Source organism: Carlito syrichta, unplaced genomic scaffold (assembly GCF_000164805.1).
Source record: "Carlito syrichta isolate Samal-C Ts95f unplaced genomic scaffold, Tarsius_syrichta-2.0.1 Scaffold84685, whole genome shotgun sequence".
Classification (NCBI taxonomy): domain Eukaryota; kingdom Metazoa; phylum Chordata; class Mammalia; order Primates; family Tarsiidae; genus Carlito; species Carlito syrichta.
Window position 1 is genome coordinate 150,191 of NW_007028781.1, and position 13,156 is coordinate 163,346.

A 13,156-nucleotide genomic window follows, 5' to 3' on the forward strand; every position below is an offset into this window, starting at 1 on the left:
CGCAGAAGTCGGGGGGCGACGCCCCCACGCCAAACTCGGGGAGCTCCTCCGTCTCCACCCGCTTCGGCCCCAGCACTAGGAAGAGCCTGGAGCCGGCTGCGGCCAGGCTCGAGACTCCCTCAGCACAGCCCGTTGTCCAGCCAAGCACGCCTCCACCGCGGGGACAGCGCCGGCGCGAGGTCGGCAGCCCGAGCCTCAGGCCAGGACGGCGCCCAGCGAAGCCCGGCAGAGCCGAAGAAGGCCGAATCCGGGCGAGTGCTGCCGAACACAGCCGAGCAGAGCCGAGGCTGACCGAGTGAATCCGAGTGGAACCGAATAGGGCCGAGCCCGACCGGGAGTAACCGTGGGGCGGAGGCCACGCGGCGGAGGGGCCTGGGATCCCGCGGCGCCCCCTGCCGGACACGGAGAGAACGGCGCTGACCTCGCCGGAACCACCACCCTGCCTCCTGGCTTCACACACACACACACACACACACACACACACACACACACGGAGAGAACGGCGCTGACCTCGCCAGAACCACCACCCTGCCTCCTGGCTTCACACACACATACACACACACACACACACACACACACACAGAAAACGGCGCTGACCTCGCCGGAACCACCACCCTGCCTCCTGGCTTCACACACACACACACACACACACACACACACACACACACACACACCCCTACCTGGCTTCACACACACACACACACACACACACACACACACACACACGGAGAGAACGGCGCTGACCTCGCCAGAACCACCACCCTGCCTCCTGGCTTCACACACACACACACACACACACACACACACACACACGGAGAGAACGGCGCTGACCTCGCCGGAACTACCACCCTGCCTCCTGGCTTCACACACACACACACACACACACACACACATCCCTACCTGGCTTCACACACACACACACACACACACACACACACACACACACACACACACCTGTCTCCCGTCCTACATCTGTGAAGCCTACACACACACCCCATCCCCCATTCTCCGTCCTATGCCTGTGAAACACACACACACCCTGTCCCGTCCCCCATCCCCCATCCCCCATCCTGTGACTGTGAAATCCATTTTTACAGATGAGAAAACTGAGACTGTGAGAGATTCTGAGGCTGGTTCAAAGACACGCAGAGGTCAGAGCTGATTGTGTGGCTTAGAGCTCGCCCGCCACTGCTGTCCACGTAAAGGACATTGTGCGTGTGTTTCCTTCTCCCCGGGAGCAGCCATGTATTATGGCCAGAGTGAGAGGCCCCTCCCTGTGCGATGAGTGGGTGGAAGGCCCCAGCTCGAGCTCTGACACAACCTTGATCTCAGCCTAGAGAAAAGACTGCAGCAGCAGGAATGGGGCCTTGGCGGGTGAGACTATGCAGGCTCTGGGGCTTGTTGACCAAGGGCTGCTCGCCAAGTTCCCATGAGCAAATATTGCCACATTGGCTGGCCATGAAAGCACACAGAAGGGCTGAGAGGTCACGTGCTTTTCCTGCATGCTCTGGCACACCCCACCTCCCACCTCAGGCCTCAGTTTCCCCAACTGTAACAAGGTGGTGGCAGAGGACATGGGCTCCGGGGATATGTGAGCCAGACCTGAGGGGTCTGCGACCCTGGAGGACACAGGTGTGGCCTGAGCACTTTCTCTTAACCTGTGAGGATGTGAAGGCTGGCCTCGTCCTCCGCACACACGTGTGCATGCAGGTGTACCCGCCATCTAACCTGTGTGCACAGCGCCCTGGCCTGCCAGGCCCGTCCTGAGGCTGTGAGGCTTGCTGGAGGGTGGCTATTCCTTCGGGAATCACCGAGGTCCCCATGGGGACTGGGCTGCCCCTCTGCCAGACAGGTCCTCCTTGGCGGCGTTGTCTGCCATGACCCAGGGCCCAGCCATGACGCCAGTGGCCCCCAGCACTCCTCACCCCCAGCATCACTCCCGTCCATCCAGCCCCATTTTCACCATTTTTAGGAACTCTGGACATTGGTCTGGGGGATGGGAAAGGAGCATTTGGGGTCTTGCTCCTGGTGCTGGAGCCCAGGGCAAGTCACATCTCAGGCCCCACTGTCTCCAGCTGTGAAAGACCAGAGCTGTTGTCACCTCACCTGCAGCATCTCTGGGTTCCCCCTTGTACTCCACTGGACTCTTGTGCCCGCAGATGGACACTTGCTCACGTCACACTCACACAGAGCCTCTGGTGCACCCAGCGGTGTTCCAGGCTGCTACAAATATTAACTCATTTAAACCTCCTAACAACAGGGACAGTTGTGCTCCTTCTTATCTCAGAGAGGAGGAAACCAAGGCACAGAGAACTTCATTAGCAGGCTCATGAACCATGAACCGGGACTTCGACCCAGGCAGACCCCGTGTCCATGTGCTTAAGAACTGCCCCCACAGAAGACAGGTCTGGTGCTGTACTCTTGGCCTTGACTTTCTGCAGTTGGCAGAAGAGAAGTAGACACATGTGGAGTGAAGGAATGAACGGGTGAGCCCGTCCAGGTCCCCGACGCCCAAGAGAGGAGAGGCCCTCGCCTCTGCTGTGCAGGGGGGAAATTTGTGAGTTTGCTACGACTGCCCTGAAAAGACGCCACCCCCTGGGTGCCTTAAGCAACAGAATTCCTTGTCTCTCCGTTGAGGTTGGAGGTCCAAAATCAGGGTGTCACAGGGCTGCCCCCTCTTAGGGCTGGGAGGGAGGGTCTGTCCCAGACATCAGACACAGCTCTGCCCTGGGAGAGACCAGGCTATCAGACGCACAAGCCTTCACACACATGGTCACATCCTGCAAAGGCAGCAACACGCAGGGATCCCTGCACACACGCAGCCTGCTGTTGCCTGGCCCACCTTCCCTTGCCACTGCCAGACCGTCCCCGACATACCCTACCCCACTGGCCAGGCCAGACTGTCTATCTCACTGCCCTACCTTCTCTCTGGCTTGAAGTGTAGGTAGGACCCACACCTGAGTGCTGGCAATTTCTGGCGTTCCTTGGCATCTAGAAGCATCAATGCGATCTTCATGTCACACGGCGTCTCCCCGTGTGCCCACCTATGTACGAATCCCCCCTTTCCTTGAGGACACCAGCTGCACTGGACGAAGGACCCTCTCTACTCCAGTGTGATCTTAACTACCCACATTGCAACGCCCCTGTTTCCAAATAAGGTCACATTCTGAGGTGCTGGGGGTTAGGAGTTCGACTTGCAAATTTGGAGTGGGGACAAAATTCAGCCCATAGCAGAAATGGGTGTCCTAGCAGGCCCTGCCTGACACAGTCCCTGCCCTGCACGGGGCCTTGGCACTGCCTTTCCTCCTTGTATTCACTGCCCTCCTCCAGCTTCAGGGCCTTGACACATGCAGGTCCCTCTGCCTGGCACCCTGAGGCTCAAACCTGGGCTCTCAGTGCAGCCCCCAGAGACCCTCAAGTCCCAGAGCACATGATATATCTCCCTCCCGATTGAGCCCCAAAGTAATGACATGTTCCTTGTGTGATTGCTTGGGAGTGCCTGGGCACGGGGACTATGTCTGTCTGCCTCCTCCATGTCCCAGCCCAGTGTCAGGGCCATGCATACAGCTGGTGCTCTGAAAACCCTCTGCTAACTAAATAAACTGTGTAACTGTGTCCAGAGAAGTGAACTAAATGGCCCATGGTCACACAGCAGATTTGTGGCTGGAAGCCTTGGGCCCAGGCCTCCTGACTTTGGATCCCATTACTTTTTTTTTTTTTTGAGTCGGAGTCTCACTCTGTCATCCAAGCTGGAGGGCAGTGGCCAGATCACGGCTCACTGAAACCTCAGCCTCCTGGGCTCAGGCAATTCTCCCTGGGACTACAGGCACGTGCCACCACTCCTGGCTAATTTTTTTTTAGTTCTTGTAGAGACAGGTCTCACTATGCCACCCAGGCTGGTCTCAAACTCCTGGGCTCAAGTGATCCTCCTTCCTCAGCCTCCTAAAGTGCTGGGATTACAAGCATGAGCCACCGCACCCAGCTGGTCCCATGATTCTCAAGGGATGCTTGTCTCCCCCTTGATGTTCCGGCGGACTCACTGAGGTTCTCACCAGGGCCTCTAGTGACAGGGAGTACATTGAGGCCTTGGCAGGATGGTGGCCTTGCACGGCTGCAGGGGGGTGCCCCTCACATTACAGCCTGGGGTTCTCAATGGAGTCCTGTGGAGCTCAGGCTGCCACCTGCCATGGTACAGGCCTCCATCTACCTCACCCCTTCCAGGCAAAGAGAATCTCAAAGATCTGAACCCTGGCCTTTCCTGCCCCAGGCTCAGCAGATTCCTGAACTCTTTCGGGTAATGTCGATGCTGACACACAAAGTCCTGGTCCGGAACCTGGTGGCCATAGGCTGTTGCCTGGCAACCACCTCTGAGAGAAAAGTTCAAGGGAAGGCTTTGGATCTAAGCAACTTCTCGGCTGGAGAAGAGGAGTCATGCAAAGTAGTTATCACCTCCCTCCCTCCCTGCTCAAGCTCGCAGCCCCTGAGCCTCCCTTCACCCCCAGATTCCTGCCCCAACCCCTAATGCAAGCTCCTCAGACCCCACTCATTTATCCAGGACCACCACATTACACAATTGCCAAGGAGGCTAGAATCCCCACGTGGGCGGTATCCCTGGAGTTGTGAAATGCAACAGCCCCCTGGGTTCATTCATTCCAGATACTCGCAGGAAGCGCCCGGCAACCCCACCAGGCCCAGCTGGAACACACACATCAGGCACAGCTCTGCCCTAGGAGAGACAAGGCTATCAGACGCACATGTGTGGGAACAAGGATACCCACACACGTGCACACGTGAGCATGCACAGGCAGTGACACCCAGTGTGGTGAGTGGGGCTGTGGATGCCAGAGGAGGGACCGGGCCAGGTGACCATCCCACACAAGGCTCGGCCCCAGCAGTTCCTCTGCTCCCACCCCAAGCATGCTGGCCACAAGTCACACCCCAGTGCACTCAGAGATGTGGCTGTGGTGTCCTGAGCACCTATGATGTGCCCTGCACTGTGCTCACACAAGCCTTCACACACACAGTCACATCCTGCAAAGGCAGCCACACACAGGGATCCCTGCACACACCCAGCCTGCTGCTGCCTGGCCCACCTCCCCTTGCCACTGCCAGACCATCCCTGACACACCCTACCCCACTGGGACAGGCCAGACAGTCTATCTCACTGCCCTACCTTCTCTCTGGCTTGAAGTGTAGGTAGGACCCACACCTGCCAATCGGCACACTGCCATCACCTTGTCTTTGGGGATTGGCCCAAAGACCATCATGTGACCCAGTTGGAGCCAATCAGCTTTCTTCCGTGAGATTTGCTATTTGTATAATAGGGAGAAGGGCTGTTGACTGCTTCTGGATCAAGATCTGTAAAGATGGGTTCAGGCCTGTCAAGGGTATCGTCCATGTCCCCGGAAAGGCCTGGACTCTGGAGATCAGGATGCACAGAGTCCCTGCACATCCGCACATTCACACCCATCTGCAGAGGAATTGGCCATGACTGTTGTCATATGTCACCATTTTTATTGACAAGAGCTAGGGGCAGAAGCAGCAAAGGTTTTCCTAACCAGCCTCCCAGCTCCCTCGCAGGACATTGTTCTCCCACACCAGGCATCAGGAAGGCAGGGATGCTGGGGGGGGTCCCTTCTCCCTCAGACCCTCAGATCCTCCACAGGGGAAACCCAGACCAAGTCCCAGGGCTGGGCCTCCGGCCTCCAGTCTCCACACAAGATCTGGTCTTGTGAACTTCCTTCTCCTCTGAGGGTTCCACACACTCTCCAATCCTGCCTTCCTGATCCCAACTCCCCATTTCTCATGACCTGCAGTGTCCTTCCCCCAGAAACTGGACACAGAGCGGTCACACGATAGAGGTGCAGTGGCTGTAAGCCAAACCTGGAAGGAAGGGTTCCTGTTCTTTAAAATCTGATACAGCCCATCCACCCACTACGGTGAGCCTGGCACTTTACCCAGCAGGACTCATTTTTTCTCCCCAAATTCCAGGTGCAGACAAACTGGGATTCATCTCCACTTTATGGGGAAGCTGAGGCCCAGAGAGGTCAAGGCCAGCTGAGGATCCTGAGGTGACTTGAAGATGCAGGTCTCCAAGATTCTGGTTCCTGCACTTTCCCTGAGGACCCCCTGCCATCTGCAGGGGATGGGGAAGAGGAGGGATTTGGCCAGAGGAACCACCCTCCTGGACCCAGCCTCGCCATGGCTCTGAGGGGTCATCTGTGTGGTCCCACCCCAGTCTCCTCTTGTCTTGTCTTCCCTGGGCCTCCCTGACCCGGTGCCCCCGGGAATATAGAGGATGGGGAGGCCTGCTCCCCTGCCCACCAGGGGCTCACCACCTCTCCCAGTGTCCCCAGGAACTGGCTTCACCCAGAGCTCTATCAGGGCCTGAGCCCTTTTCCCAGCATGCTCGGGTCCCTTAGGGGGCTGGCTCTGTGCGTTTGCTGTCCCACCCTGATGGCGTCCGATCCTTGATACTGGTCGAGCCAGGCACTGGCAACTCTGGCTCAGAGATGCTGCCATTGACCTCAGCCCGGAGGGGCCAGAGATGCTTCAGAAATCAGATCTGTCCTTCTCCCCCTTCTTCTTCCCCCTTCTTTCTGCCTCCTCCTCTTCCTCCTCCCTCCTCTCACACTCCTCCTCCTTCCCCTCGCCTTCCCATGCCAGGCTTCGTGGGTTGGTTCCCTCCTGGCTCTCGGGGGCAAGGACCTAAGTCGCCAGGAGAGGAACACAGCTGGTGCCTCCAGTGAGAAGGCCCTAGAAGCCCTCAAAGACCTGGGGATCCTGCACTGCCCCCTCCAGCCACAGGACCCAACGTGAGACGCCTCAGGGATTGGGTGGCGGACCTCAACAGGGGCAGAACCAGGCTTATGCAATGTGAGGTCCCTCTCTAAGAAAAGGAATACAAAATTACAAGTACAAAATTCGACACAGGGCCTCGAAAGGGCCCAAGCAGTAGGGACCCTGAAGCTGGATTTGGCTTTCTAGAAAGTTCACCCCTTTCCCTCACGTCCGGGAGCACAGGACCTCCAGCACTGACTGTCCAGGCCAAAAGGCCCAGAGGTTATTGGGTTACCCAGCAGGTGGGCCTGAGGCCTAGAGAGGAACAGAGGCAGCCCAAGGCCTCACAGCCAGCTGGGGGTGGGGGCACCGATCAGGGACCTGAGCGGTTTTTATCCCATTATCCCACCAAGTTAGACTGCCGTCTGTTTGGGGCTCCAGCATCTCTTGTGTCCCTGACTCTGAGTCCAGGAAATTCGAACCTTGGTTTATCCCCTGAGGATGGAGATTCAGGCTGGCCCCCCAGGACGCCCTGTCTCTGAGCAGGGGGCAGTCTGTACTCACCCCTCAACCTGGGCCCCACTGGCCAGGTCAGCCCAGCAGCACTGCCCTCCAGATCTGTCATCCGACAGAGCTCATCCAGGCTCCTTACGCCCATCCCTGAGTCACAGAGGAGAAGAGGAGGCCCAGAGGGTGGAAGTGACCTACCCAGGGTCACACAGCCGGTCCCTGCAGCAGGGAATCAGAGCCCGGGCCTCTGAGGATCCCACTGTGGGCCTCGGGCACCTCAGGCACACTATGGCCTCTGCCCCTTCCTCGGGCCACCCCGGTCCTCCCCAGGCCTCTACAGATAGCTGATGTGCAGCTTGCCAGACTTCTCTGCCGCGGAGGGCTCCTGGGGCAGGAACAGCTGCTCCTTGCCGGCCACTCTGCTGGGCGGCCGCTCCTGCCCACCGGTGCCAGACGGCGCGATCTGGCTGACCCGGCCGTTCATCTCCTTCCCCTTCCCCTCCTCCCTGCTCTCCTCCCCATCCTCCTCCTCGTCCTCCTCCTCGGTCTTCTCCGGAGGCCCTGCGGCGGGCTCCTGGCTGCACACACGGCGAGAGGGCCGCAGCAGGACCCTGCGGAAGCCCTGCTTGAAGCGGTAGGAGAGGAAGCCATAAAGGATGGGGTTGGCGCAGCTGTTGGCATAGGGCAGCGCCACCACCAGGAAGTAGAGACCGAAGAAGGCCGGCTCCTCGGGCAGTGGGCACACCACGTTGACGATGTTGAGCACGTAGAAGGGCATCCAGCAGAGGACGAAGAGCGCCACCACGGCCACCACCATGCGTGTGACCCTGCGCTCGGAGCGCCGCCGCCGCTGGCACGAGGGCGCCCACACCCGGCGCCCAGCCGAGCGCACCTTCACCACGATGAGAAGGTAGCAGAGGCAGATGACCAGCAGCGGCCCAAAGAAGCCCAGCGCGGCCGTGTAGATGATGAAGCCGGCCCGCCAGGCCGCGGCCGGCTCGGGCCACTGCATGTGGCAGGTGCTCATGCCGCGGGGCACGCCCGAGAAGACCACTACGGGCAGCACCACCACAGCCGAGGCCACCCAGACAGCCGCGCTGACCGTGCGGGCCACGGGCGCTGTGCGCCAGCGGGCCGAGCGGGTGGGGTGCACCACGGCCAGGTAGCGGTCCACGCTCATGACGGTGAGGCAGAAGATGCTGGTGAACTGGTTGATGCCGTCCACGGCCATGACCAGGCGGCACATGAGGGAGCCGAAGGGCCAGTAGGACAGAGCGTTCTGGGCGGCCAGGAAGGGCAGCCCCAGCATGAAGAGCTCATCGGCCAGTGCCAGGTTGAGGATGTAGACGTTGGTGACTGAGGGGGTGGCCGTGTGCCGCAGGACCACGTAGATGACCAGCGAGTTGCCCAGCAGGCCCACCACGCACACCACCAGGTAGACCAGCGGGATGAGAACGCCGCTGACAGCCAGTCCTGCCGGGCTCGGGTCTGCCGACGCATTGCCCAGGGTGGCATCTGGGGGCCAGGTCAAGGAGGAGTTCTCAGGCTGCAAGGTCGTGGGCACTGGTGAAGGATAGCCAGGGGTGTCCATGACCGACGAAGGGGGTGAGCCGTCGGCTATTGGCCTGGGGGAGGGAGGACACAGCCCGGTCATGGCAGAGGATGGCTTTCTCTGTGCCGCCCCTCCCCCATCCACTCACCTTGGAGACCTATTGCGCACCAGGTCCACGCTTGACACGCACCATCTCATCTGCTCTGCACCGCCTAGCAAGGTAAGGTGGGGTTATCCCCACTTCTCAGATGAGCAAGGCAAGGTGGGGTTATCCCCACTTCTCAGGGAACTGGAGTGACCACTGTTATGTAGCAAGGATGACATGGGACTTGAAGTCATATTGTTTCATAAAACAATACCTACCCTTTATACACACAATGTCCCAGCTGGGGGGGGCGGGGCTTAAGTGGATTGTATTGTCACCAGCCGGTCTCAGGCCTCACATTTGAAATACTGCATCATATTACATGACCTTAACCTGGAACCCTGGTCCCTACATGCGCTTCAGGGGATCCATGAACCCCTCCCCAACCTCTAGGTGAAGTTTCATGGGTCCATGTCTGTTCTGGGCAGGGCTCAGAGCTTTTATCAGATTCCTCAGGTTCCTAAGGCAGTTAAGAACCACAGGCTCAGGGGTGGCCCCTTCCCTGAGACTCAGAGCCCTTGGGGACCCTGCCCAGCCTGGGCCATCTCACTACGCCCCTCCCAGAGGCCCGTCCAGGAAGGCTGGCTGAGGCCGCTTCTCTCCCAGAGGCTGATGGTGATGGAGACAGCTACGATTCACCTGACAGGTGCGATAGGTGAATAGCTCCCCACCCCCCAGCCGGTGGGGCAGGTTGCCTGAAAGAGGGGACGCTTTGGATGGAGCTTTCCCCATGACATGGTGGAACCAGCCTCCTGTGTTCTTTGCGAGTGCCTTCTGGTCACGCCCACGTGTGTGCCCAGGACTGTTCCGGGCGCCCCTGCTCGCCTTGTCTCTCCTTCAGGGTGGAGTCTCTCTCTTCTCCCTCTTACCCAGACTTGTCCCCCTCCCCCACTGTCTCCATGTCTCCTTCACACAAGCACAAGCCCTGCCTCCATGTGTGGGGGGACATCGAATGAATGGGGGGCCTGGCGTGGACAGTTCATGCACAGGGCTGGTTGCTGACGGCAGGGTCTTGGCCCCACTGGGGAGAGCGCACGCGCACTGAGGGAGGAGGCCAGGCAGAGGCAGATGACCAGCAGAGGAAAGCAGACGCCTCCCCTGGGGCCTGGGCCTCCCTCCGCACCCCTTCTCTCTAATGACCCCAGACCCTGGGCTCCCAGCTGTCCTCTAATTCTCCCTGCGGGAAGAAAGAGGTCTCCAGGGAGAAGCCCTCCTCTGACTCACCCGATGCTGGGCCTGAAAGTCCTCCAGTGGGGCCTGCGGGCCGCATTGCCCTAGATGATGCAAAGCTCCAGGGAAGGGGAGGCACCCCAACCTCACACCGATGCCTCTGGGCACTCTTGGCTGGTCCTGCCCCGAGGCAGGATAACCCCTCGGCCCTGGCTCCTCCTAACCAATCCCAGGCTGACCAGGCTCGGGGCACTCACCGGTCCCTGCTTCTGGAGCTGGGAGAGAAGACAGGACTCTGAGCCTGCAGAGCGCCCCCAACCTGTCCTCAACACACTGCTTCCCCACGCCCTTACCACTCTCCTGAGCCCGGGACCGCAGCGCTAAGAGAGAGGGTGTCTGAATAGTGGGCGGCAGGATCCTAACAGTGCTGCCAGCTCCTCTCTCTGAGTCCCGACTGTGCCAGGTTCCAGGCTAAGCTGGTGACGTGCAGCATCGTATGGTGTCCTGTGAGGGAGGCCCTCTGTCATCCTCACTGCACAGATGGGGAGCCAAGATGAGGCTTGGTCCCCCAACTAGGAACGGCAAATCTGGGAGGACCCTTAATGACCATCCCCCACCTCCATGCCCATTCCACAGGCCGGCAGGCTGAGGCCAGGCCTGGAGAAGGCACTCACCTGAGTGCCCAGCTGGCATCCAGCTCCTCCGTTGCCCCTTGAGTTCTCGAACTATTAGCATCATAGGCCCAAAGCCTCAGACTCTTGGAGGTCTAAAAATAGAAATTGTAAATGCTTAGAACTGTCACGGAATCTGAGAGTCATAGGTTTTTAGACCCAGTGTCCTTGAACCAGAGAATGTTAGAGTTCCAGAATGCCAGAACCATTCCTTAGACCTGGAACTTGGAACCTGGGACATAGAGTCGCACTTCCTTGGCGGCCCATGGCATCACATGCCCTGCCACCCTGTGCTGTGTGCGGGTCCCCTTTATAGCACCCGGTTGCTCGGCAAGTCACAGCCCAGGGCTGGGGAGGGAGGGCGCACCAGCTCCCAGGGGAGCAAGGAGCTGGACAAGCCGAATTTCTGGGCTCCAGGGACAGATGCCCCAAGGAGAGATCGGCCCCCCCATCCAGCACATGTCTGCAGCACAAGCACACATGCTCACACACACAGCCTGGGCAAGAACACGGCGTGCCCAGTCAGACCCTCCTTCATACCAGAACATGAAATAGCCCCTCCCAGAACCCCTGGTCCCTGGAAGACCCCCTGCCTCCACCCCTATCTTGGCCCATCTTCCCTGTCAAAGTTGCACGGGCCCGGGCACCCGGAGCAGGAGATTACAGCTCTCCACGGTGTAAGCGAGACCCGCAATTAGGGGCTGGCTCTTATTTAAGGAGCTGGAATCCTGAGCATGATCCAGTTCATCCCCGGGAAGGAGGGACTTCTCCTCCTTGTCTGATTTATCTTTGGCACCAGCTTGCCTGAAAGCTGGGGGCGGACTCCTCTGAGGACTGTTCGGGAAGAAACAGAGCACAGAGAGGGTATGTGGCTGCCTTGGGTCCCACAGCAATTACAAACGGCCCCTCAGGGATGCCAGGCTCTCCTGTGGCCCTCCATGTGACTGTCTCCCACCCGCAGAGCACTGGCTCTGGAGTGCAGGGGCCCTGAATGATGGACGTATTGAACCTCAGCACCCGGCACAGCCAAACATGGGAACAACCAGGCGGGTCAACAAGCAGAAAGTGGGCCCTGTTTCCGGGCAGAGGGCTCCAACTTCGTGAATTGTTCACAAAGCCTAGGGGGAGAGTTTGTAGAGAGGGGAGGAAGTCGAGGCTCAGAGAGGTTAAGTAACTTGCACAAGGTGGCCCAGCTGGTGAGTGGGAAGCCAGAATTCCCACCCAGTTCCGTTTGCCCCTGAACCATCTGTATCTCCCAGCCATGCTGCTTCTCTAATGGCCTCGGGCCGAGAGGAAGCACGGGCTAGGGCAGTGGTGGACAAGACAGGCTGACGCTCCCGGCTGTCTCTGCATTCTGCTTGTCCTCAGCACCCCAGGCCTCTCTCCCAGAGAGGCCCGGCTTATGCTAGGCAGCACCAGCTGACTCCCTCACACCCCGGTACACACCCCACGAGCACTGCTTGTGGGGCACGGGCTCTGTCACAGGGTGTGATGCCCAATTGCTGTGTGACCTTGGACAAGTCACACCTCCCCCTGGACCTCAGATTCCTTCTCTGGAAATGAAGACAAGCTTACCCACCTCCCAAGGCTGCTGGAAAGACTACATGGGCATGTGCCCAGCACAGGCCCGGCACGGAGGGGCGCTCAGGAGAGCCGCCACGTGAGCTGAGGGGGCCAGGCAGCACGACACACCTGCTTTCTTCCAGCTCTGACATTCTGCTGTGTGTGAGTCCCAGATTCTAGAATCGTGGCACAAGATGCTGAGGTTAATACCCCGGTCCCTGCAGCCCACCGAGAGGTCACAGGAAGGCCTCCCTCCTTCCTCCTCAGGGTTCCCCACCCTCTGCCAGCCCCCAGCCCCCAGCCCCAGCCTCCCAAGTTCATCCAGGGCAGAGCATGGGCCCAGCACCCCACCTCCAAGACCCTACCCTCCAGGCCCCAGCCTCCTTACCTGCCCATGGGGTGAGGGCTCCCCTCTTTGCCGCCAGGCTGGTTATCATTCTGCTGCCCCCTCTCCCTGCCTGCCCAGTCTCCAGGTGCCCCTGGAGCACCCCTCGCGGGCATCCGCAGACGGCGCCCACTTCTAGCCTGCCTGCCGGCTCGGGGCCCCGCTAGGCCCCCGGCCACAGCTGTCCACAGAGCCTCTCCCATCTGGTCTCCGGCCCTGGCTTGCCACTGGCGCCTGGTGCGTCACCCCCCATCTCCAGGACACATCCTGGGGGGCAGGGGCACAGCTGGAGGGTCTGCAGGCAGGGGCTGGGGGGAGGAGGAAGGAGAAGCTTCCCAGGGGAAGCTGAGAAGAGGGGAACAAGGGTCCCCCCAGAAGCC

At 59.7% G+C, this 13,156-nt stretch overlaps 1 protein-coding gene across 2 annotated transcripts; it reads right to left on the reverse strand.

The window, feature by feature from the left end:
* Window positions 1–6,950: 6,950 nt before the first annotated feature.
* Window positions 6,951–12,860, reverse strand: SSTR3 (somatostatin receptor 3). Of its 2 annotated transcripts, XM_008056547.2 has the most exons (3): window positions 12,780–12,860; window positions 10,832–10,923; window positions 6,951–8,915 (listed from the first exon to the last, which is right to left on the reverse strand). In XM_008056547.2, the coding sequence occupies exon 3, from the start codon at window positions 8,879–8,881 to the stop codon at window positions 7,625–7,627; it is 1,257 nt and encodes a 418-aa protein (XP_008054738.1). In that variant the 5' UTR covers window positions 8,882–8,915; window positions 10,832–10,923; window positions 12,780–12,860; the 3' UTR covers window positions 6,951–7,624. The 2 variants fall into 2 exon arrangements, with proteins under 2 accessions (XP_008054738.1, XP_008054745.1); XM_008056554.2 differs by lacking the exons at window positions 10,832–10,923; window positions 12,780–12,860 and adding an exon at window positions 10,212–10,341.
* Between the last annotated feature and the right edge of the window lie 296 nt (window positions 12,861–13,156).

Bases quoted from the DNA above. Each gene is read 5' to 3' on its own strand.
- SSTR3 (XM_008056547.2), bottom strand. From the start codon at position 8,881: ATGGACACCCCTGGCTATCCTTCACCAGTGCCCACGACCTTGCAGCCT.